This window comes from Molothrus aeneus, chromosome 4 (genome assembly GCF_037042795.1).
Source record: "Molothrus aeneus isolate 106 chromosome 4, BPBGC_Maene_1.0, whole genome shotgun sequence".
In the NCBI taxonomy this organism is placed as follows: Eukaryota; Metazoa; Chordata; class Aves; order Passeriformes; family Icteridae; genus Molothrus; species Molothrus aeneus.
In genome coordinates this window covers 19,877,148-19,901,620 of record NC_089649.1, presented here as the reverse complement: position 1 = coordinate 19,901,620, position 24,473 = coordinate 19,877,148, and the positions used below count along the sequence as shown (strand labels likewise).

At 38.9% G+C, this 24,473-nt stretch overlaps 1 protein-coding gene across 1 annotated transcript in view; it reads right to left on the bottom strand.

The window, feature by feature from the left end:
• Positions 1-21,517, bottom strand: part of MMRN1 (multimerin 1) — a 37,194-nt gene extending 15,677 nt beyond the window's left edge. The window contains exons 1-4 of the mRNA XM_066549009.1: positions 20,994-21,517; positions 7,916-8,035; positions 5,701-5,807; positions 393-491 (exon numbers count right to left, since the gene is read on the bottom strand). Coding sequence (XP_066405106.1) covers positions 393-491; positions 5,701-5,807; positions 7,916-8,035; positions 20,994-21,517 — 850 coding nt within the window. The remainder of the gene's footprint in view (positions 1-392; positions 492-5,700; positions 5,808-7,915; positions 8,036-20,993) is intronic.
• Positions 21,518-24,473: the final 2,956 nt, after the last annotated feature.

Here is a 24,473-nt window from a genome sequence, read left to right as displayed (position 1 = left end):
TCAGCTAGTCAATAACTTAATTACATTTTCTTGTGTGTGCAGTGCTGGTCTGTACTACTTCTGTATTTGGGCTGGGGTTTTTTTGCTTTTCTTTTGTTTTTCTCCTGTTAATTAGTTAATTGTATTCAATAACATAATAGTTTAAATATTTCTATACCAAATACTTACTTGGTTTTAATTTAGGCACAAAACCCTCTGTTATTTCTAACCTGCTGGTGCATTTAAATTCAGTATCTTCTGCCCATCTTTATCAGAAGAGCAAACCACTGCACCATGACTGATAGAAACTGACATTGCGTTCAGGTCCCTTCAGTAGGCAGAGATTTTCCTCAAATTGTTTTTGCAGTGATCTCAGTGACTGGGTAGAGGTGAGAGCAATTTTAACAACTGACCTGGCCCATTGGGGTCCTGCAGAGCTCCTGGCATCCTCTCACCAACAGTTCTGCTGCTTTCAGCTTGGTTGCTGTGTATAACTGATTGCTGTTCTTGAGCTAGAGAAGGGAGAAAAAGGAAAGCAAGGATGTAAGTGAACCACAGAACATGATTGGGATTGCACAACAATTTTTTTTCTTTCTTTATTCTGTACCAGCTGTACCAAAACCTGATCATCTGCAGTGACTCTCACCTGCTTCATGAAGCGTGGGACCCCATTGCTCAAGATGATGACAGTCTTTATAAAAGACTTCTCAAGAATGGCAGGGGCTGGTGTTAATATTAAAATGTCAAAATTTGCTGTATAATGAACAGAAGTTTTAAATGCCACAGGCAAAAAATTCTAGAGGAATATTTTAGAACAATATAAAACAGCAGTATAAAGATAATACCGAGACTGTCAGCTGTAAAGTTAATTAGGGATTTTTAATGGTTACAAAATTAACCAGGTTTGTTGAAACTGATTTTTGGTTTCGGTTTTTTTGGTTTGTTTCTGTTTTGGGTTTTTTTACAGATTACACAGATCTTCAACCATGGCAATCTTACTACTAAAGACAATGGTGATACTAAGTTTTTGCAGCACCTAAAAATAAGAACAATTTCAAAAGATAATCAAGTTCTAAGTTCCAACAAATGTCATCTGACATTTATGACTGGTATACATATATAAAAAAACTTCACAAAGGTGGCAATTTTGTCAGTATTTTCTCTGCTTTCTCTCAGATGAGATTATCTGTTTTATTTTATATTTCAGCCCAAAAGATCCAAAAGTAATTTGCAAATAGCTGGACTAACATTCTTAATTCCATGTCATAGCTGTGGAAACTGAGGTCCAGAAAGTTAAGTGCCTTCACTCACAAAAAGTAATGAACAGGTCAGATAGCTGGGAACAGAACTGAGACTTCCATATTCCTAACATACATTCTCTAGCCATCAGGCTAAAGGATGTTGTTTTATTTTACTATCTTGAAAAACAAAATATGCACAAATTAGGTAATAAATTTACTAGTGTAAATTTATACCAATTTTTATATACTTGCTCAGTTTGTGGAACATTTTTGAAGTCAATGTTCCAGGAAGAGCATATCTAAGGAATACCACTTATGTGGCACTAATGTGATTTCCATTCTTTAGTACAGTACAAGCAGAATAACTTGGGTATGGTGACATTATTTTGCACTTCAAATATTAAAATCTAGTTTAGCCATAATGCGAGTTTCCAGGGAAATGGATTAAAATGTGGAGTCAAGAAATTCCATGTTTCACATAACATTTGAAGATAAATAGACTGCAATTAGGACAATATAAGGTGTTTAAATTGTAAATTGAGGGTGCTGAAAAATTAGGCTATGAACTCAGATGAAAACATCATATGGATCAATGGTTTGATAGAATCTTTTCAAATTGCCTGATGAGAAATACAAAATCCTCAAATGGTTATAATTTCAACAGCTTCTGTTATCTTTCTGTGGCATGGTTTTTGACAGAAGCTAAATTCTTGCAGTCAGCCCAACTCATTATACAGGATTTATTAGGTGGTGTTGTGGTGATACAACATATGACAAGGGAGTCAGTTACTTGCCTGTGATAAAGACCAGCTGATCAATGTCCTTTTATTCACTGGTCTTTCCATTGCTCTGAATGAATTCACTGACACATTGGTGCTACAGATGCCACATTTTTTTAGTATATATACTACCTACCTTATCTTTCATTCTCCCTAATAAATGAATTGCCCCACACTCTAGAATACCCAAACCCTCACAGTTTTATTCACTCTTAAAGTTCCAAGGACACATATTTTTCCCTGTGTGCTTGTTTTACTAATGCTTTAAAATTGTTCATGTAACATAACAATGTTCAGGTAACATAATGGCAGTGAGAGACCAAGCACACAGCATCTCTGTCAGAGCAAACCAGCCATGGAGCAAACCCCAAGTACACTGCAGCGCCTCTGACAGCAGCAAGGGCTGGAGCCAGTGATGCACACACACACCAGCCTCACCCCCAGACAGTCACATATTGTGTGCTTATCACATTTCACCACGGTACAGGAAAGGTACTTGGCAAGTACCATTAGAAATTCAGGCTTTTCATTTGTGAAACAAATTCAGAGGAGTCGCTGGCAATATAGCTTCTCCTACATCATTCTTCCAGCAGGGCTCAGGCCTTTTCCAAAGCAATCATTCCAAGAAATCATATGGTGATTACATTTATGTGCCCCTTATTCCCACAGCTGAGATTCCCACTGTAGATGCTGGATAACAGCAGGTGTGATGGGAGCACCAGACCAAAAACCTAATACACATACTCTTTAGGGCAGAAATAGCCATCAAACAACTCACGTTTGAGACCTTTTAAAAATTAGATATGCCATGCTCAGTTTAAATTTAAAAAAAAAAAAGAAATTCAAATGAGACAGCTAGACCCACCTTAGAGGGACCATTTGCAATAACAAAACAACACAAACAAAACCAAAAAAGCAGCAATACAAAATCCTGAGCAATGAGCCCTTCCAGTTGTATCAGAAAAACAGGAAATGTGTACAGAAATTTAACATTAGGTGTCTATCACCCAATATATTGCCCTAGATGTATAATTTATTGTCCCATGTATTTTTAAACACAGCACTCAAAACCATTTCAGGGAATATTAAAAAAAAAAAAAAAAAGCGTCTTTTTGACTCAATATATCTTTGATGAAGAACGAATGGCTGAAGGGGTTTCCCAGAGAGCGGGTTAGGTAGGTTCCTCCCGTTTCCTGTGTTTCAAGGCGAATTGCCACCTTTTGTGCATGTCGCTCACCGCACGCAGAGGATGGGACATAGCACAGCCATCTGCTGGAGAAATGGCATCACTGCCACTCCAGGGAATTTCGTGCTGACAGCGGCTATGACAGAGCCGGCTGCTGGCTCTAAACCATATAATTGGTTGTTCTGAATGCACATGGAGGAACGGGGATTTCATTACTACACACACAAAGTTAAAATAAAGCTGTCTTTAGTAAAAGCAACATGTCATGAAGTCAACTCCGAGTTTCGGTGTCCTTTTGTTTTAGTGGTTTTGCTCCCAGTCAAGCAGATGATATTCCCAGGTCAAAATAATGATGCTTTAACTGTGGAATCATCCATATTTACTTGTCTTGTTAGACTTATAAAAATTATGTCTACATTTTTTCATTCTTGTAAATTTTCTTTAAAAATTGCATTGTCCATGCTGGAATAGGATCCATGTCTTAGCCAATTTGGTCATGTGTTGCCACAAGGGAAGTAAGTTGATCAAGTGATCTGAACACATCACTTCCATCTTTCTCACTACTGCACTACCTTGAGAAGCATCTGTAGCCAAGCAGTTACAAGGGGGCTACCAAATAAGACTTTCAGATGTCTGGTAATAGCTATCAGGTGGTGGTAAGTGGTTTCTGCCACCTAGACTATCACACTGAAATAGTTACACATGACTTCACACTGTCTGAGAGAGAAGTTAAACCAGAAGGCATTTTAAATCAGCATTTGCTACGAGCAACCCACATCCCACTAACAGCACCTTTTCCAGGATCTAAAGGATTGTCAGAACAGCTCAGTTCCCCTGGCACAGAAACCCTTCAGTAACAATTCTGTTGTTGAACAACAGAGAGGCCAAGGGGGAGGCTCAGTAACTCGAGAGAGCCCCACTCAGCACTTTCAGTGCCTCTCTCCTGCTGCTGTGGAGCACAGGAAGGAAGACAAGGCTCTGGGGCTCCCAGCTGTTCAAGTTCATTAGCCCACGTCCCTCCGTGGGAATTGAATAATACAGGCAGGCTTGTGCTGGTGGTCTGCTCCTCATGGGAGGCAGGATTCCAGAAGCAAGGAAGAAAAGCTTCTCTGACATAACACCTTTCATCCCAATCTCTTTAAGCATTTCTACAAGCATTAATTAATTAAATATCCCAGTGCCCCTGTGAGATAAGTGTCATGTCAATTTTCTAGATGGGTAAACTTGGTTATGCAGATTATAAGTGGCTTCCCCAAGTTATTCAGTAAGCCAGAAGAAGTTTGAAAATAGAACCCAGGAGATGTAACACCCTCTCCTGTAACAATTCACAGCACTTCCCTTTATCCTTATTTTTTACACAGATGCCACTACAAATTGAACTATACAGATTTTCTTCCTAGTCAATGTTCGCCTGTTATTTTGATGCCATTTCAATTTTGTCAACTGTGATGTCACCCTTCAATGCTACCCTTTACATTTTTTTAATCTATTTTTGCTAATGTTTGCTCTTTTCTGAAAAGAAGTATTTAAAACACTTGATCCATGCTCACTGGACAGCCTTGCTGATTGACTGTGCTCTGTTATATCTGTTAATGTCTGACTCCACACTGATGTGCAGAGGAGAATTTTGTGCCTGCCAAGGTTCTGGCTCTTTGGCACTGAAATTTCCCTCCTGGATGTGAACAATAGTGATTTTTCTTCATTCCTCTACATTAATTTTTAATCACAGCCCTTTACATTACTGCTGCTGATTGAATTCCCTATCATATCTAATAGCCTTTCTTGCAATATTCATTAATTTAAAACCTGTATGCTGATGCCATAGCTAATTTTTCAAGGACTACTTGCTTAAGGCCAGTAGCAAAGAAAGAGCTTTTATACAGATGTAAAATTACAATATGATGCCACATGTTTGATCACCAGGGCAGAGGTAAAAGGCTATTCTGTGAAAAAGGGCACAATTATGCAGGGATCATTTGTAATACCTAGAAAAATTCAGTCACTGCTGAAATGAACAGCAGAAGAACTACAAAATTCAGAGAAGTTAAAAAAAATTGATTCATTATTTTATCACAAACAAAATATACTCTTGGAGCCTGAAACCAAAAGGCAAAAGAATAACACTGCTGTAGAGGAATATTACAGCAAGTATTCAATAGAGGATCTGGATTTAATTCCCCCAGCACTGCAAATCTCAATAACTAAAAGGTCATAAGTAGAGACACACTGAATGCAAGCTCCATATTTTAGCAAAATGAAATATGGCTGGAGATGTTATGAGCTTTATTTAGAGTGGAAGAGGGGAAAAGACATTCTGCTTAGATGCTCTGGAAATTCACATGCAGGGAAGAATCAACATCCCAAAGTTGTGGTTTTTTTACTGTGCATTTTTTCTGGTTTTGAATTTAACCGAAAGCACTGCATTTGTTTCAACAGAGCCATTTGCTCACAGATCAAACTTGCATTGTTTTCTTTTGCTGAAGTGAAGAGTTCAGACCCTTACAGCTCTACTCACCTTTGGGTTGGCAGTTTTGCCCACTGTACCCAGGACAGCACTTCCACTCCAGCGATGTCACTATTTTATGTTTGATTCTGTAAGCCTGGTGTGTTGTTGTCTGGGACCTGTGAAATGAGAAAAGTTTAAATCTGTTTTAGGTTACCAAAGAGGAACTGTAAGATACCTGCATAGTTTCGTCACATTATCTCAATTGTCACATCCTTTTATTACTGCTTGAACTTCAAAGTGAATTCTAACCAGGGTTTGGTGTTTCATTAGCAATCACAGCTTTAATACTGCAACCTCCAGATTATCTGCATGAATTTTAAAGAAACCTGATATCTCTTTAGATTTCTTCCCAGAATATCTTACTCAGGATTCAAAGACTGCAATCTTTTATGGAAGACATTGCAATTAATATTTACTAAACTGAAAAAAGGGAGCCAAAAATATGATTTTCATGTACCATTTTTCTTTGAAATTGGTGGAAAAATGCATTCACAATAAATTTACACCACATCAGCACACATTTAGTGCACACTGGAAACCTTCCCTTCTGATTATTTTAAACAAGATTATACAAACATTAATCCAATAAAGTGTGAAAAAAATCCACTCTATTTCAGGGAAAGGAGGGTCTTTCTATGTAATCGTGAGGCCTCAGTTATTACTTTTACAGCATGGAACTGCAGAGGAAGCAGCAATTTTATTTCTGTCCTCCAACAGATTCTGCATGTCCCAGCTACCCCATCACTTCTCCTAGGTTTCTTAACTTCACAGAGAAGTCAGTTTAGAATGAACATACTGCTGTAGGGCATACAGAATAAACTACAGCAACTCTCCTTACCGTTTTAAGATGTTAAATACAAAGTTCAAATAAAAATAATGTCCATGCTGTTACTCGTTACAAGCACTAACACAAAGAACACCTAAAATCTCAGATAATAGGATGATAAAACAGTTACTGAATTGTTTTGTACACACAATCCCTGTATAAATCATTCCAGAAAAAGAGACAAGGCTGTCATACCTTAATAAGGTCCAAAAAATATCATCCCAATGCATTAAAAAATGCCCTCGTATTTTACAGTCTAGGTTAATGTTGTCACCCTTTCCCAAGGGATGTAACATTACATATATTAAAATTCTCATTGCAGCTGGCAGAAGCTTTGCATGTGTCCCCAGCCAGCTTTGGCTCTAAGAAATGGCTTTTTCAGCAGCAAGAACTCAATAAAGATTAAGGTGAACTGAATTCAAGAGAGTTCCTGGTTACTTTGCTGTATGGATGGTCTTATGATAAAAACCCCTTATTCTGCATTAGCATAATCCATTCCTAAAACCACTCATAAAAATGAGGTGTCCATGAGAGGAGTTAATCAGGAATAGCAATTCAAAAATAATCCACATCAAAAAAATCCATGTAAATGAGTCTCAGAAATTTATGTAGTAGAGCCTTATTTATAGGAGCAGCACAAGGACCTAAAGCAAATGAAATATGAAAAAAACCTAAACCAATATAACAAAATTGGCAACACTTCAACCAGAGGGTCCACTCCACAGTTTTGCCAAGCAGTCAACTGCATTTCAGAGTCACCAAATGATGAGGAAGCTCTATTCCCAGTTTCAACTCAAAGCTTTAAGTGTGTTCTGCCATACCATCTAGAGGACAATTCTCAGAACAGTCAAACTGACTTTTAAGAGCCTTTTAAAATTTGTCAAGAGAAAAATACATTAAAACTTCCATTTTGCCATTTTCCAAATTTGTGCATGAAAATCCAATTTAACTTATGACTGAAAGCTAACATTTAGAGAATACAAAGAGGCACCCAAACCACAAAGGAAAACCTGAATGTTTAACAGAGATATTGTTTACAAGTTCCTTCCAGGCCAATTACTTGTTTAGGTTCACTGCCTGACAAAAACTGTGCCAGAAATAAGCACTAAGCAGAGAGATAATAAAAATATTTATGCCTCTCAGGGGAAGCTTTTTGCTTCAACAGAGCACAAGCTTGGAAAACTGTACAGAAAGGATTTTCTTCCCTGCATGTGCTTTGAAGCTTTGTACTTGTGCACCTCTCTTTGACTCGAAGACTTTGAACTGACTGGAGGGTGCCAGAGTGAGGGCATGCTCCCTCTTGTTTCACTTTTAATTTTTCAAGTTAAAATCACATTTATGGTGTATTTGGTTGTAATTAAAATGCTGCAGATAGTCTTTCTTCCCAGTTCTCCATACCTCTGAGCACAGGATCCAATTTGCCAAGTGCAAGGCTTTGCTCTGCCTGATGAGAAGGTTTCTAGGTTATCCACCACAACTGTAGGTATGAGTCTGGTATGGACATAAGCACACCAGTTTCTGAAACAGAGAAGGTATAATGATTAAAAGTACAAATAAAATTTTCCACCATACCATATATGATACTTAATTGTGAAAGTTAAACCCATAATTTACGAATAGGAGTAAGTTACAGAAATTAAGTTTGTTCCCCTCAAACTGCCTGTGTTGTCTTGGGCAATTACTTAGTCTTTGTGCTTCAGCAAATAAATAATCATTTCTCCATCTCTATATACATTCATATTACAAGTCTGTATTTTAATTTGCAAACATCTGTGGAGCTCCAAGAACAAAGAATCTCTCCTAGACAACAGTAATAACAGGTCTTAAAATACACCTAATTTTCCAACTACAGAACTGTTTATCCAGAATTCAAAAGATTTTTCAGCGAGGTTTTTAATCATCCACAGCTTTCACTTTATGGACAGCCTTTCTAATATTTCTCCCTTGGCTCAGCAATACAGGTAGACTTTGTTTTCCAGTGCACTGTGAGGTGAAAGCCACACATAACAAACACATGCCATGGCTTCACACTTCCTTGTGCCTCTGGATGCCCATCCAGAGAAGGCAGTCACATACAAAATGATCAAACACTCTATCACTGCAGCACAGGGGGCCAGAGCTGGTGAGCGCAAGAGATGATTAGCGGTTTCTTTTTGAAAAGGTTTCTAAGGAAGTTGCAAGCAAATACAAACTGTTAAATCAGATTTTGAAACTTGGCCACAGTAGAGAATAGAATTAAATCAAAATTATAATGTGAATAATGTCTCAGGACAGATTTGTACGGGGAAATTATGCCAGACATATATTGGTATTCCTTGAATCAGAAGCAGGTAGATAAATGTTTGATTTTCAGAGGCTTTTGGGAAGGTCACTCACAAAAAGATATGGCGGGGCGGGGGGGAAGCAATCTATTACATAGTAAGAAGCCAGATCCTGTTATAAATAAATAAGGCATTAAATCAGAGAGATGATAGACTAGTTCGCTTTTTCAAGAAGCAGTTTATCAACACAATCCCACATTAATCTGTAGTAGGCACTATATTAATTAACTAGGAGGGAACTAAGTAAATAGGGGGATGGCAGGGTTATACAGAATTTTAGAAAATCATTTTGTGCAGTAAAAAAAGCTCAACTTGAAGAACTACACAAGTCTCATGATACTGAGTTTCCAATTAAGTAGGTGTCAGAAAAGGGTCTTGTAATGCAGAATCAGTTACGAATACAGGCTTATAGAGATAGTATCACTACATACAGTAGCTTTCACCAGAGGAAAAAATAATCTTGGAGTCCTTGCTAATGGCTCTCTCAATAGGCCAATTTATTGGTTTGCCTTAACTAAGCTAAGTAATCAAATGCTTGAAATTATTAGGGAAGGACTCAAGAACAAACAATAATCACCACTGTTTCAGTACATCAACTCTGTTGCTGTGTATGACTTTATAGCCAGTTTGAACAGATAATTCAGATTTGGTTGTACACCCTAAAGAGAGGTGGAAAAAAGACAAATGAAGGGCAGGAGGGACAAAGTCATGACATTCATTATTCAGTTAGTCTTGTTATGATAAATGGGCATCAAAACAAAACCAGCTTAAAATTAAAGAAGACAAAAATGAAGGGTCAGGCAGCATTTTCATAGTCATAGACTGTGCTGAATTTGGAAGCTAAAAGGGGTTTTAAAAAGCAGTACAACTATTTAATGAAAAAAAGCATACCTATAGGGTATTATCGGTTCGGTTTTTTAATAATCATTAAGTTGCAACTTTAATCTTTGTCTCACGAAGTCTCCCAGCTACAGACTGGAAAGCATCCTGAAGAAAGTATTATTGTTTTTCTCCTGGTAGAGCAAATGCCTATTTGGCCTAGTGCTGACTTCTTCCTTTCATTTTTAACTTATTGCAGCCTATCTCAGGATCACGTTATTCCCTTGTCCATGCTGAAACATATTTAATTTTTGACTTGGCAAGTAAGTGACTATTATAGTTATTTCAGTTCATTATTTAGTTATTCAGTTTCATTATTTCAGTTGTAGGACTGGTGGAGCTGCAAGAACTTTCAAACAATATTTTCATATGAGAACTTAAAGTTCATCTTTCTGTGTTGTGTTTTGCTAACACAACATTTTGTAAATGCTAACATTTTCTTCCAGTTGTAGTAGTTCTTTTCATGTTTCATGAATACATATATTTACTCCAGATATCATACCTTGCTATGGGCTCCTTAGAGTAGAAATCAAAATACAATTAAGACCAGATTAGTTCCATTTACTTAAGTGGCATTAGTACAGATTTACAGTGTTTCAAACATGAAAAACAGCACAAAACACAAAACAGTATCAGCATCTATCCTTAAGTGATTGCTTTTGTCTACTGAGATCCTGCCAGTGTACGCACATTAAGCTCAGTAGTGCTGTACTTGGAAAATGATTCCTGAGAAAAAAACAGGATAAGCCAGAAAGATGCTAAAACTAACAGATTTAATCTCACAATATCTCTACTGCCAATATTGCAGCACTCCCTTTCACAACACACATTGTTTATTTGAGGAATAATGTGCCTCATATAAAACGGGCCTTTACTGAGTGCCTTTGATCTGATTTTGCTCACTCACTCTCTACTTGCTTGAGAATTTTCATTAAATAATATTTCTTCTTAATTAGGTATAAAAAGGCTGTGCTCTTTTTGATGTTTCCTTTAGGCTCTCACTCCTTTAGTTACTGCCTTTTATCTGTGTGCATTAATTAAAGACTCCATAAATATTTACTAAAAGTCAAATGCAGTTATCAAGCATGAGCATAAAGATTAGGTATTCTGCTCAGTTTCTCTGGGGAAGTCAGAAGCAGCTATATTTGAGAGACATAAAACTGGCAAAAACAAGAAGAAATTTTAGTCTTTCAAGTTTTGCAAAGGAATAATGAAGTTTACTTACCCACCCCTCTGGGTGGGGCGTGTGGGTCCTTCACAGTCCCCTGTATCACAGAGACTGGCAGTAGGAATGAAGTAATAATGATATTTGAGTTAAAAAGCAGCAGCACAGGGGACCTAATACCCTTGGAAGCACTGCCAGGAAAACAGTGAGCATCAGGGAGAACAAGAGTGGGGCTTCTTCCTAAGGGAAGGGTCAACCACACCAGCCAGGCACTGACTTCACCAGCAGCAGAGCTACCACAGCACCAGGAACCTGCAGGCAGCAGTGGGGTAGCAGGAACAGGTCAAGGAGCAGCCAGGTAAGGAGCCAGGTCCAGGAGACCGCTAGAGACAAGCACCCTCACAAGGAAAATAACACACCCTCAAGACTGGGCTTAAGTGGAATCCTGGCACAGAGGTGTGGGTGGAAGCTACAGGTGAGGTTGCTTAGGTCCATCAAGGCTTGTTATCCTGCTCAGTGCAGGCATAAGATCTTTCCTTTCACAGCTGTAGTGAGAGTTCTGCAAATTCATATCCAAGATTAAAAACTGTATTTTTCCCTCTGATGTACAGCACAGAGATTAAAAAAAAAAAAAAAAAAAGAAAATAAAAAAACCTCCCAACATATGAATGGGATACTAAATATTTCTTAATAAATGCAGAAAGTGATTCTGGGCCAGACTGACACTGATCTATTCAGGAGGAGCTCTGACTAAGCATGGGGATTTGCTTATGATTTAAACTAAGTATAGAGAATGTAAATATCTAAATTCCTAAATAAATCTTAACAATTAACTGATGGCATACAAAGTCTGCTCAGAAAACCTCTGAAGCAATAATGCCCTCTCTAGCTGTTATGCAGTACCACATGTGAATTCCTGTTCCACATTAGATCTCTACGAAGTGAGGAGCTAAAGCCTTGGGCAGGTGGATACTAAGCATCCCACCTCTGCAAATAAAGAAGCCAAATATAGGGGTCAGATTTTAAAATCTGGGCTACAGTGAGGCAGGGGTGAGGTTAGGGACTTGGGCCTGTGACTCCCTAGGCTGCACTTTAACCTTGCATGCAGATCTGACAGCTCACCAGAGAAAGGAATGAAACAGAAGATGTTCAGCAATATTGTCATTGACAGCCTGTTCTGCAGTGCACATGTTTGGGGTATACATCATAGTAACTGAGAGTCGTTTTACAGCTGAGCAAATGAGGTCAATGAAAAGATAAAAGAATGAAAACAGGCATTTAAAAAATTGCAAAAGACAAGAAAACACTGGAATATGTTTTTCAGTTAAAAAAAAAAACAACCCTACCTCCCCCCCACACCTTTAAAAATTCACACTGTTATTATTATTATTATTATTATTATTATTATTATTATTATTATTATTATTAGTGTCTAGCTTTGAGGAACAGCTATTGGGATTTGCCCATTTGGAGATGCCTTCCAAAGGAAAATATGTTCCAGGACACTCCAAATGTTAAGGCTATTCTTGTTTTTTAAGGACAGTCTGAATGAACTCAGCCTCTGGTCCCTACCAAAAATGTAACTGACTTGAGCAGATTGTTTCCATTTAAAATATTTAACTCATTCTTAACGTACATGAGTGCAATGTATGAAGCTGTGGTTCTCACACGGCCCAGCAATCTTTGATCAGGCTAAATTGGAGGAAATATTCACAGCAAAAGAGCCCCTGGTGTGACTCATAATTAAGTTTACGCTACCAATGAAATAAGCTCATTAGGAGACGTTAAGAATGTAAATATAATTTTGAAATCAAATTGTCTGAAAAAATGTAGGTTTGGAAATAGAAGATGAAGCGTGGCGGAAGAACTATGACAGGCTGTGTTAATGCAAAGGCAGAACAGAAGACAACTGATTTGCATAACAGGACTTTAAACCTGAAAATCCTCTTTACCCTCCCTGGAATAATTTATTCAAGATCATCAACACAGGCTTCTAACATGCAGATTTTGTTGAGAGCTGGAGGAGCCTAGCGTCTCTTTTGCATTGAGCCTGATTTCAATCAGGAAAGCTGTATTTAAAAACAAAACAAAACCCTCACAACATACAACAAGAAAGAGCAGTACAAGTCCCCAGCTGGCAAAAAGCCCAAATGACAGATTTCATCCTCCTCTCGCATGTCTTGGCCAGGAACATGCACTGGTGGCGACGTGTGGGAGAGTCCTCAGGCCTTTGAAGCAGCCTCCTTGATGTGGTATTTGCTGCGGTATTTCCAGCTTAAATCAAACTATTCCTGGCCCAGCTCTGCTCTCGGTGTGGTTTGGCTGTACCCAAATGTGACATCCCACCCTCAGGGCTGAGGAAGCACCCATACCGAGCAGCAGGGCACGGTATGAGGAGCAGCATGGAGGCTGTGAGCCCTCAGGGCTGAGGAAGCACCCATACCGAGCAGCAGGGCACGGTATGAGGAGCAGCATGGAAGCTGTGAGCCCTCAGGGCTGAGGAAGCACCCATACCGAGCAGCAGGGCACGGTATGAGGAGCAGCACGGAGGCTGTGAGCCCTCAGGGCTGAGGAAGCACCCATACCGAGCAGCAGGGCACGGTATGAGGAGCAGCATGGAAGCTGTCAGCCCGTCTGCTCGGCACCCTCGGCAGCCAGAGCCCTCTGGGCCTTGAGGCCGTTCCCAATTCCAAGTCCTGAGCAGGGAATTGGCCCCGGAGCCTGCCCAGGCGGCTGGAACAAATCTCCCACAACGGGCAGAGACCCATCCGTGGCACCCAGACGCTGCCTTTAAGACTGTCTGTGGCTTTTGGGATCCCCGCCTCCTGGTTCGGGGGACACTCGGGAGCTCTTAAGCCCGTCTTTGCACTGTTTAACCCGCTCCTAAGCCGCGATCAGCCGGGCTCAGGCCGGCAGTGCCGGGCATGGCGGGCAGGTGGCGGCCGCAGCCCGCCGAGGTGCCGGCGCTGGGGCACCCGATGCCTCTTGAAAGCGAAGTACATTTACACCAATTTTTTTAGGGTCCCTGCAGTCCCCCGTCCACAGCACATTTCTGTTGTAAAATGTTCCCTGGGTCCGTTGCCGAGAAAAAAATCAAACTTCACAAAAATTGCCGGCAAAGCCTGTACGTGATTGCTTCTGCCTGCTTGTAAGCACAGATCCTTGTAAGTGGTCCTAAAGCCACCTCAGTGCTAGTCGGGCCACAAAGGGTATAGAATCAGTCATGCCCCCTTCATATCGTACCTGAAAATGACTGATTTTTGTCTGTGAGTAAATTAGATTACCTGTCTTTTAATAGAAATGCTATTCAATCAGCCCAGCTGAACATCACTGACTCATGAAAATGAGATTACTGTGTTGCTGATGGAATACAAAAGGGCTCAGAGCTGTTGTCAAAGTTCATGCCCAGCTTGGTGGTTGTACCTCATTCTTGTATGCAGCGTATTTCTATTTCACGGAATAGTTAATGAAATACTCACCTTGATTCTACAACACTTTTAATTTTAAATTGTCTTTTACATCTGAGCAAAGGCGATGGACAAAGATGCCACAAGCATCTAGAGCTGGGAGATGCTGGCTTTTCAATATGCTTTAAACAACCTGCCAAGTTTGGACGAGGAGAGATAATGTTGACTGACACAGTGTAAACACTCAGATTGTAAGGATAGCAAGCACCCTCTCAAGGTTCTTTTTTGCTATTGCATGGGAGACTGGCTTTGGCAATTTCCTTTGAATTCCACTAGGTGACCACAGAGACTTCTCACTGTGATATGGTAAATTCTAAATCTTTACGTGAACGTCGGTCATATTTCAAAAATATAAGTTCTATTTTATCATTTCTCATAAGAGAAATTATAAGCTTGAACAAAAACCAGCTAATTCTTTAGGTTCAGTGCACAGCTTCCTTTGCTCTGAAATGTATGAATCTCAACTGCAATAAAAATTCAGTACTCACTGGGGACTGACCATAAACAAATCAAACTGGAAAATGTGTTTTACAAGCTGGCTGGAATGGAATAGGTGCATGTGACATGTAATATAAAATAGTAAGTGATAGTGAAATGTATTATAGGATATGTTTTTATCCCTGAGAAACAGCTGACTTGTTGACACTGACTGGAGCATTAGGTGTCAAAGATTGGTTTAATGTTTTTTTTTCAGGACTCAGTGTCCTGACATTTTGTCCTGTCTATTACAAAACACAAATTCTGCTCTCATCATTCATTTCCTTTTTTTGTATTACAGTACTGGAGCCTTGGACTGCGAACAGCCTCTTTGTTTCATCTGAATTTTTATTTACTGTTTGTCCTCCCTTGTGCTGCAAAAATTAATTCACAATTTCCACTTATCTAGCACTTCACTAATCTGTTTAAGCATTTAAAAGGTTCTCTTGTTGCAAATCAGATCACCTCTTTGATACATGATTTTTCACTTCACATTCAGAGCCCTTTAACACAATCAAACCATTCCAGATAGAATTTAGACTTTGGAGAAGATATCCATTAATCTCAAATCTTTGAGAATTAAACAGCAAAACACATCCAAAAATGCAGACAAACTGCTCTTTAAAGAGGTCTGGATTCCTTTTTACTTCAAGAATATAAATTTATTTTCCATCTTCTAATTGACCCAGAGTACAAAAATTCATTAAAGTAGTTCTGGTCTTGTCTACTGTCAGTGCTTTCCAGGTAACCTTCAGTGTTATTGGTGTTCACTGCTTTTTTAGTGCTTTTGTGATCTACAGAAAAGGAAATTGCAGTATGGCAGTCATGGCTTCTCCACTTTGAGAAATGCTGACAATAAAAAAAAAAAAACCTTTGTAAGTGACAAAATGAAAATATAAAAAGTAAGATCCATTAAAGTTTCAGGAGTGAATTTGTTCTTGTTTATAGGGTTGTTTTGGGCAGCTTCTCTTTTCTTGTTTCCCTTCATTAAATGATTAAAAGGCTTGCCAGTTTCTTTGCATCTGATTTGCCACTTAATCATGTAGATACATATCTTTATGCTGTCACTGTCTGATCTTATGGGGCTCTTGAATAGAAAGGATCTGAGCCAAAGTCCATGAAATTCAAGGTGATTTTTTTTCCACAGGCTTTTCCTCATGACCAATGGTGTTGCTTACTGGGAATGTGATACAGAATAGATGCTCTGTATCAGATTTGGCAGAAAAACTGACATTTGCAACACTTGCATTCTCTATCTGGCAACACAGATAATGCCTTTGAAAAACACATGGGGACACACCTTGCTGCAGTCCTCTTCTTGCCAAGTCTATTCTAGAATTAGTATCAGTTCTCTAAAATGTTAATTATATTCAGATTTGTAAGAATGCCTATTTCCTCTGCGTACCTGAGCAGATGTTTCTGTTGTACCCTAAATGAAATGCCACAAAGATTTGACTATTTGCAGTGGCTAGTAGATAAATCCTAACACAGTGTCCAGTGTGGTACAGTAATTCTAATCCATTCACAGGGGTGAAGGGACATTCCAGGCATGGAAAACAGTCTCTTCCTAATCCTTGCTGTTCCCATGGCAGATGAAACAAAGAACAAGAGCAAGATAAGCATGAGCATTAATACAATAGTAAGTGTAATGAGACAAATAGAAACCTTCCTTACCATCCTGAAAAAAAGTCAGAAATCATCTGTATAGTGGTGCCTTTTCTGATCACAGAAAAACTAAACAACGAGACTCTGAGCAGGCTAAGTATTTGTGAATATCCCAAAACCAATTTTGGCTAAGAAGTGATTTTTTTTTCCCCCAGTGCTATGTTTCCTGTCCTGCTGCAAATAGTCTGTCCTGACTCTACTAGCCATCATTGCCTTGGGACTGCTATGGCAGTAACACTGAGCTTTGCATGGGTAGGAAAATTGGATTTTGGGCTTACAGCTGAGCACCAGAAATGCATTCGAGGTCCTGATGGAGGAAAATGACTTATTGCAAAGATCTTCTGCATAGCTGTAGTACAACATTCTGAGGACAAAGACTGTCAAACACACCCTGACACAGCCACCAAGGCAACCTCAGGCCTGGGTAAGAGCTTCTTCCTTCCAGGTCATAGTGAATATACTCAGCGAGGCAGAAACCTAAGCCATGTGTGACTGTATTTTTTGTAAATGCACAGTGATGCAAAATCTTAGGAGATCGATTCAAGAATTGTTCTCTCTGCTCCATTAAAAAGAGACATGATGAAAAGAGACTGTGAACCTTGCATTAACTAGGTAGTTAAATCAGGTTTCTACATGCCTCATGTATCTGAACTGTCTGCTGAACTTAACCATTCATTTTAATTTTCCAGTACACTAGATTTCTACCAAGCTGATACAGGCAAAAGCAATTTCCAGGGAGAAATGCACACATCTGGTCATGAGAATGAAATATTTCAGCACTCCTATCACATGTGACAGCTAAGCAAATCTGTCCCTGGTGCTGACTCTATTAAACCCTTCAGTGCTTAGTAATAAAATACTGTCACCTCAGCACGACCCAAGATAATGGTAAGGAAAGTCTGTAAAGACCCTCAGTGGCTTCAAGAGAACTGGAAAAAGTGCAACATACACACAATAAGAGAAAAGAGTAATGTAGAGCTACTCAGTAATGTGGGGATACTGTGCTTAATTTACAACCTGAATGAAGGTCTCATATATTCAGGAGATGCCTTGGATGGTAATTAATAAAATCAGGTTCAGAATGAAAAGATGAGTGTGCTGGTCTCAGGACTCCACCTGAGACTTACTCCATTGCACCACTGTTGTTTAAGCTGCTTTACACAATGAAATACTGCAATTGTCTCTCTCCACAGGCTGAAAAACATGTATCTCAAATGAACTCAATTGAAAAGAATGCATCATAAATTTTCTTCTTTCACACCAAATTGATACTCAGATTTACATCACTTAATTTCAGAGAAATTCTCTCACTCTAGGTTTCCATTATTTCTTTATTCATTGATATGGATTGCATAAAGCTTTGAAGATAGGTAGAAATAAAAAAAAAAAGAAAAAAATGTATATTTGTAAAGACATTAAGTTTCACATTTCAGAGGGTAAGTCAAATTCATTACTAGGAGTGAAGAAATGAATTTTCCTTCAGCTCAGGCCATTCCAGATGCACTTCCTATGAAGTTTTCTTATCCTCATGAAAGCTTGGGTGCAGACCCTGCCTGAAGGGGGGATACCTCATCACAGAAAACACTCTTCTGAAATGGTTTAAGAGCAGACAACAACAAATTGTGTTCTCCCATACCTATTCTAGGGTTAATTATAAAATTGTTCCAATGTGAAGGAACAGGATTTAATTACATTTCTGTGCCAGTGAAGAATAAGGAAGAGATTCATTTTCTAAGAGAAAAAGATATGCCCAATATTTAGCCCTTGTAATACCACATCAGGATGTGCTAGAGAGAGGCTCAAAGCCTAACCTAGTTCTAGAGTGCATGTGATAAGATATGGGTGAATAATACTGTCCTCACATAACCTAGGGTTGTGACAGAAAGGGAATTATCTTTGTAATTAAGCCATTAGGCACACAACCTCCTTCAGAAAGGGGTATTTGGGTAATTAAGTTTATACAATGGACACATATTGTACCTTCTGGACAATTTGACAGCCTTGCAGACTCTATAACAAAGTGTATGTATTGGTATTTTTAAAATTATAAATGTTTAAAAATAAATGCTCATTCTTGTCTTCCTTCTTGTTTTCCTTCCTTGTCTCTCACAGACTTCTCTCTATTGTTCCATTTAGAAATATGGAGCCTCCCAACATCAGCATCTCTGCACAAATGTTAGCACAATGGGTTGCCATAAATGATTACAGAGTCATGCAACTCCTACAAGGTCACTCAAAAATTCTGGTTGGAGTGCAGACTATAACCAAGGAGGTGCTTTAATTCAAAGTAAATTCAAAAAGCAAATTGTTCTTCCAAATTTCCTTAGAGATAGTACACTTTACAGCTGTGGAATCTGCTATTGAGTCATGCTCTGCTCAGGCTTCAAATGAGTAAAACCTTGAAGAAAACTCTGTCTTATTGGAATTCTTGCAGTATCTTTTTCACTTTATTTGTTTTATATTTGTTTGGTTTTTTAAAGAAAATATATAGGACAAATTATTTGGGGTGTAGTCAATGGCACCTGCACTTAAAAAATAAAAATTTTTGTCTTATGCATATTTTCTCAGCAGTAGCTTTTCAGGTCTTTCACAGTGATTAGTAACAGTCAACACCCTAGAATAGGCATTTTCTCATGTTCTTGCTGAAAAAGAAAAATGAGTCACAAGCAAGTTTATTATTTATCCAGGTCTAATCCATAAGGAAAGGAAGGTGGAACAGTGAAGTGACTTAAGTCACAGTCCAGGTCATGGCAAAAGTGGAAGGGAAGTTCAAAACACCACATCTTATTGTAAAAAAACTGTGGGAAGACAAGTGGGAAGACAAGCCTTGTAGCAAAAGAATCTTATTTTGAAAAGGACTGAGCCACACCTAAAACTGTAGATATTTGCTAGAGAGGGACAGGCTTTGTAGCTCAGCAGTTTGAGCATGAAAATGGGGCGTCAGCATTCAATTTTATGCTGGGGTTTCATGCTGCTACACAATGCTGTAAATGTGTTATGCCATCCTGATTTTATTGCTAACTGGATCAGTGGACTCCAATATGCATGTTGCACAGCAGGCTGCTCCTTGACCACTCATGAAATTAGATGCTGGCAAATACAAGATTTGATTCTTTTGCCTCTCTGCAGCTGCAATCATGCGGCATTATGATAAATAAAATACATGACCATCTTCACCAGAGACTAATTTTTTGCTACTTGTATTTATATCTCAAGTAAAAGGTAGAAATCTTCTGATTCACAGAGTTTGCTGAAGATGAATTTAATTGGAATACTGTTCTTGAAGAAAGTTGTGAAAGCTAAAGACCAAGGTTAGCATGTATTAGGATTTATTTCAGTGGAGTGTAGCTATCAGCACTCATGTGAAAAGAGACTCCATTTAATTCAGGTGAACTCGGACACTCTGCCAAACACTGTGGTGAGGTGGTGTAACAGATGACTTTCAGAACTTAAGGAGTATGCTAGGAAAGCTGTCTGGGAAACACAGCTCCTTTACTGGACTCTGTCTTCCAAGCAAATGACTCCTTTCCTTTGGGTCCTTATGCATTCTTTTCCTTACATACCATCCACAACATGCTCGGGTGAATGGGAATCTTGTCTTTCACTTGAAGGAACATTAACTCCCAGCCACACACAGCAAGAAAATTGCAGGAGTGATGATTTTGGGTGCTACCACATGGGAAAGTAGTATCAAAAGAAGAAATCTATATTTGGAAAGCCCACTCTCCATAAATACTATGGAAAACAACCATTTCTTTGCATCTTTCATTTTCTACCAGTATCTGATTATATATCAGCAATTAAGGGAAACTTGCAATATCTGCAAAATCAGTGTTAATATCCCCATTGAGAACTGAAGACATTGGGGAACAAAGAAAATAATTGAGAGCTCCAGAACTATAAAACTAGACAGTACAATTTGATATACTCTGTTATGCACAGCTATTGTGTATTAAGTCATAGAACTCTGAATGCACATTCATCTACAACATCACTTTTCATAAGTTTTTTATCACAGAATAGGATGTTTCAAATTGTCAGACATTGATGCATTTTGTACATTTAATTGCTTGTATTTTCAATTTAGTGGAGAAGTTTACAAACACAATATTTTTGATAGATTCAAAATGAAATAGTTCATTTGCAATTTCTTCTATCCACAAGAAAAGAAAGAAGAAAAAAAAATCAACAGTAGTTTACTGTGCATAAAACAGGGGGCCATTTATTGTAGTCCTTTCCTACCCATATATGATAATGACTTCCCTGTTGATTTTGAAATAACCACCCTAAGGAGTAAAACATTGCAGCATTTACTCTGTTAGAAATGTTACAATGGCTTTACCTCAGTAAATGCTGCCAGTTTGGTCCCTTGCTTGTTTTAGATGGTCTTTTTTAAGGTCAAAAAATAATTTTACTGAAATTGCTAGGACTTTTGCCAATTATTCCACTGGAAACAGGAAAATAAGCAGTACATTAGGACAAGAAAAAAATACTTAGCTTACTTTCCCCTGGTAGTTTCAAATCCGGATGCTTTGGAGTTGGCATCCTGCTGGCTCCTGGTGATACCAGTGCTGCGAGAGGACTGCTTGACAGATCTGTTCCCTGTAGCTGTATCCAGGCTTGCAGTGAGCCCTTGAAGCAGAGGGATCTCTCCAGCAGTGCTTTGTAGGGTCCCTTTGCTGCGAGATGTGCTTGCCATCTTGTCTCTGCCAGAGTCACCATCACTGTGTCCATTTGACTGACTTGCAGGGGCAGACGTTGTAGGACTGGAAGTTTTCTTCACTTCTGTCATTTCCAGTGTCTCGCCTGCAGATGCAAAAGGAGGTCCCTGTGAGGGTCTTGCTTTGGCAGCTTGAATTTCAGACTGGGGTGACCCCCTAATTGTGGTCAGAGATGGAGTTGAGTCTGAGTGACTTGTCTGGGTTTCATCGCCTTGTTCTGTGGTCCAGAGCTTTCCTAGAGTGCTGAATCCAGTACTGCCCCTCTCTAAGTGCAACAGGAGCAGCAAGAAAATGATATCTTTCATTCTGATGGTTTGTAAATGCTACAAGTTATCTCACATTTATTTCCTAAACAAGAAATCCTGTAGCTTCTCTCTCCTTCTGGGCTGCTGCTCAGATAGTGAGCCTAGCCAGAGGATGCCCTGACAGGCTTTATTTCTGTAGAAAGGAAACAGGTTTTGGTGTTTCAAAACTGACTGAGGAAGCCTGGTTTCCTGTTTCTGTGGATCCCTCTGCAACCTGTGACCCTTTGGAGAGCAGGACCCTGGCAGACTATGTGGGAGGAAAAAAGAAGTCTGCAGAAGGCACAGGATAAAGATTAATGGTGTGATAGAAATGTGGAAAAATATGTACTGTGAAGTAATCCTGAGGGATAAAAACTGAAATTGTTAGTTATTTTTCCTTTCACATGTACATGTAGGGACAAGTGACTTATCACATGTGCCCTTTGGATGGTTCAAACTTATGACCTTGTTTTTGCAAAAAGAGTTGACAAAACTGGTGTGCTACAAAAAGCTGAACATTTGCCATGTCTTCTCTTTTTTCTCTGAACATTTACACACACTGCAGCTAACAGTGCAGAGATAATGAAGAAGTTCACACTCTTCCCACCAGTGATGTCCCTGCCTGGAGATATTCAAAACTTGACTCAAAACTCAAAGACAAGACCCTGAGCAATATGATCTCAGTCCTGCTTAGAGTTGGGTTCTGGACCAGATGACCTTTGGATGTCCTTTCCAGTCTATATCACTCTATGAAATTATGCTTAATAGCTGCAAGGTTGAACACTGCAGCCAGGAAAGAGGAGATGAAAGCTTTCCTCCTCTTCTGCCATTCTCCAGCTCTCTGAGAGTAAGGCTGCTTAGTTTCTTGCTGAAGGAAAAGAAAGAGAAAAGGTAATTGCTGTAGAAATTGCATAGAGAAATACAACATGAAATTTTAAAGTGGGTACAAAGCAGCAACAGAATAGACCTGTCAGGAACCATATAGATCTGAAAGGCCATTGCACATCAGTTCAAAAAGCCTCTGGCCACTGACACAAGTGCTGTACTAAGGTCTGTGGACAAGACATCCCTGAAAGGAAGCTCACACACCTGCAAACAGAACAGAATCTTCTGGGTGTGCTGCATGTCATTTGAGGATCACCTTTTCTCAAAAAATCAGATGCAAAATCCCCCTTCCATGGAAATCTGATGAATAACAGGGACACAGTGGAAAAGCTGGTAAATTCCTTGCATATTTTTTCAGAAAATACTTTCAAAAAAATCCCAACCCTAAACCAATAAACTCAAGAGCAAAACACCAGACGTGGGGGATAAACCACCAGCTCTTTTTTCAGTCAAATAAATCTCTGTGATGGTTTTACCTGTTTAGAAGGTTTGGATAACAGTGTCTTGCTTTCAGTTTCCATGTGAAAAAGTTTAGGTGCGCTAAAGGGTTGGGATTTCCCTCTTTTATGGCATATTTTTCTGTTTTATTGTCTTGGAAAGCACGGGCTTCTACTGTGTAAGTAAACCAGATGCAATTTTATGATACAACATACTAGAAAAGATAAGCAGTTGTGCTTTCTTTTGAAGACTATTTCCCCTCTCTTTTTTCTTACTCATAGTGAAATGACCTTTGAATGTAGGACACAGGAGACAATCTAATGAGCAATTTAATTTAAAGACTAACACAAGCAATTTCATGTGAGATTTTATCTTTTTAAGCTTTATATTTGAGATTTTGAATCAGTACAATTACATGAATTAGCATTTAGCATCCCATATTTTTTAGAAATCCCAAGACAAAATGAATGGTAAATAAGTGATGACTGTATTTGCAACTTAAATGCAAGCTGACTTTAATAAAAAAAATATAGCAGCTATATACTGCATTTATTATGCAATAAGAGTGCCTAATAGCACAAAAAATCTTGGATTCTGCTTTGTGTCATTTCATTGCAAGTGTTAATTCTGCCTCTAAATTCAGAGAAATGACTGCAGATTTTCACTAGTGCAGAAAAAAGTAATGCAGAAGAGTCTGGCTCTTGGTGATTGGTAGATTTCTCTACAGCAGCATTTATTTCCCTGTCTGAATACTCCAAAATGAAAATCTATTGGTTATATTACTTCATTAGCACATGCCTGGGCTTTAAATGAAAAGATAAAATTGTTTGAAGGCTGCTTTTATTTAGCAAAACAATCTTGGCACTGTAAGAAACTCATGATATCCCTTTCCAGATTGTTGTATGCTGGATCTGAATCCCAAGCTCATTATAAGTCTTATTTCAGCATTAGTTCACATCCAAGTGCTACTTGTCTTGATATAAACTGAACCCAGGAAAAGATCAGCACTTGGATGCATTTGGTGAAAGTCAGGACTAGATTCAAAATTATCCTGAAAGCTCCCACTCAACATGCTGCCCACTCCTGTAAGCATAAATCCATAGGTGCCACATTTTTTGTATTCATTGTGTATTCATGGTACTGAAATCCCTGCATATTGGTCTGGCCACATGGCTTTTCTTGGAAATTTTAAAAATTGAGCTTGGACCAGAAGCTGAATCTCAATATTCCAATCCATATTAAGTGTCCATATCAGAGTCTACACTCATCTGTGCTGCTGAATACATATTCTTTCACTCCATGAGTTTTAACTCTACAGGTATTGGCACATTCAGCAGGAGTTGTTGAGAGCCTCTCATCTCCTGTGAGAGCACAAGATGGTAAAGGAGGCAGTTTTCTGGGAGGTGGAAATGGATTGTGAAGATGCAAACACACTCCTGGGGTTGTCACATTTAAGTCACCAGGCTACATTATATAAAAGAGCAGTACCCTTCTGCTAACAGAAGAGTTATCCCTGTTCTGTACTGTAGAAGAACACAATTTATTTTCAGGGTCACAGCTGTGGTTCTTCAGACAAGGTGAGTTACTTTTGGTTGAGTGAGCTGACCAAGAGTGTGATTTTAGAAACACTTTTATATTTTATGTCTGCTAATGG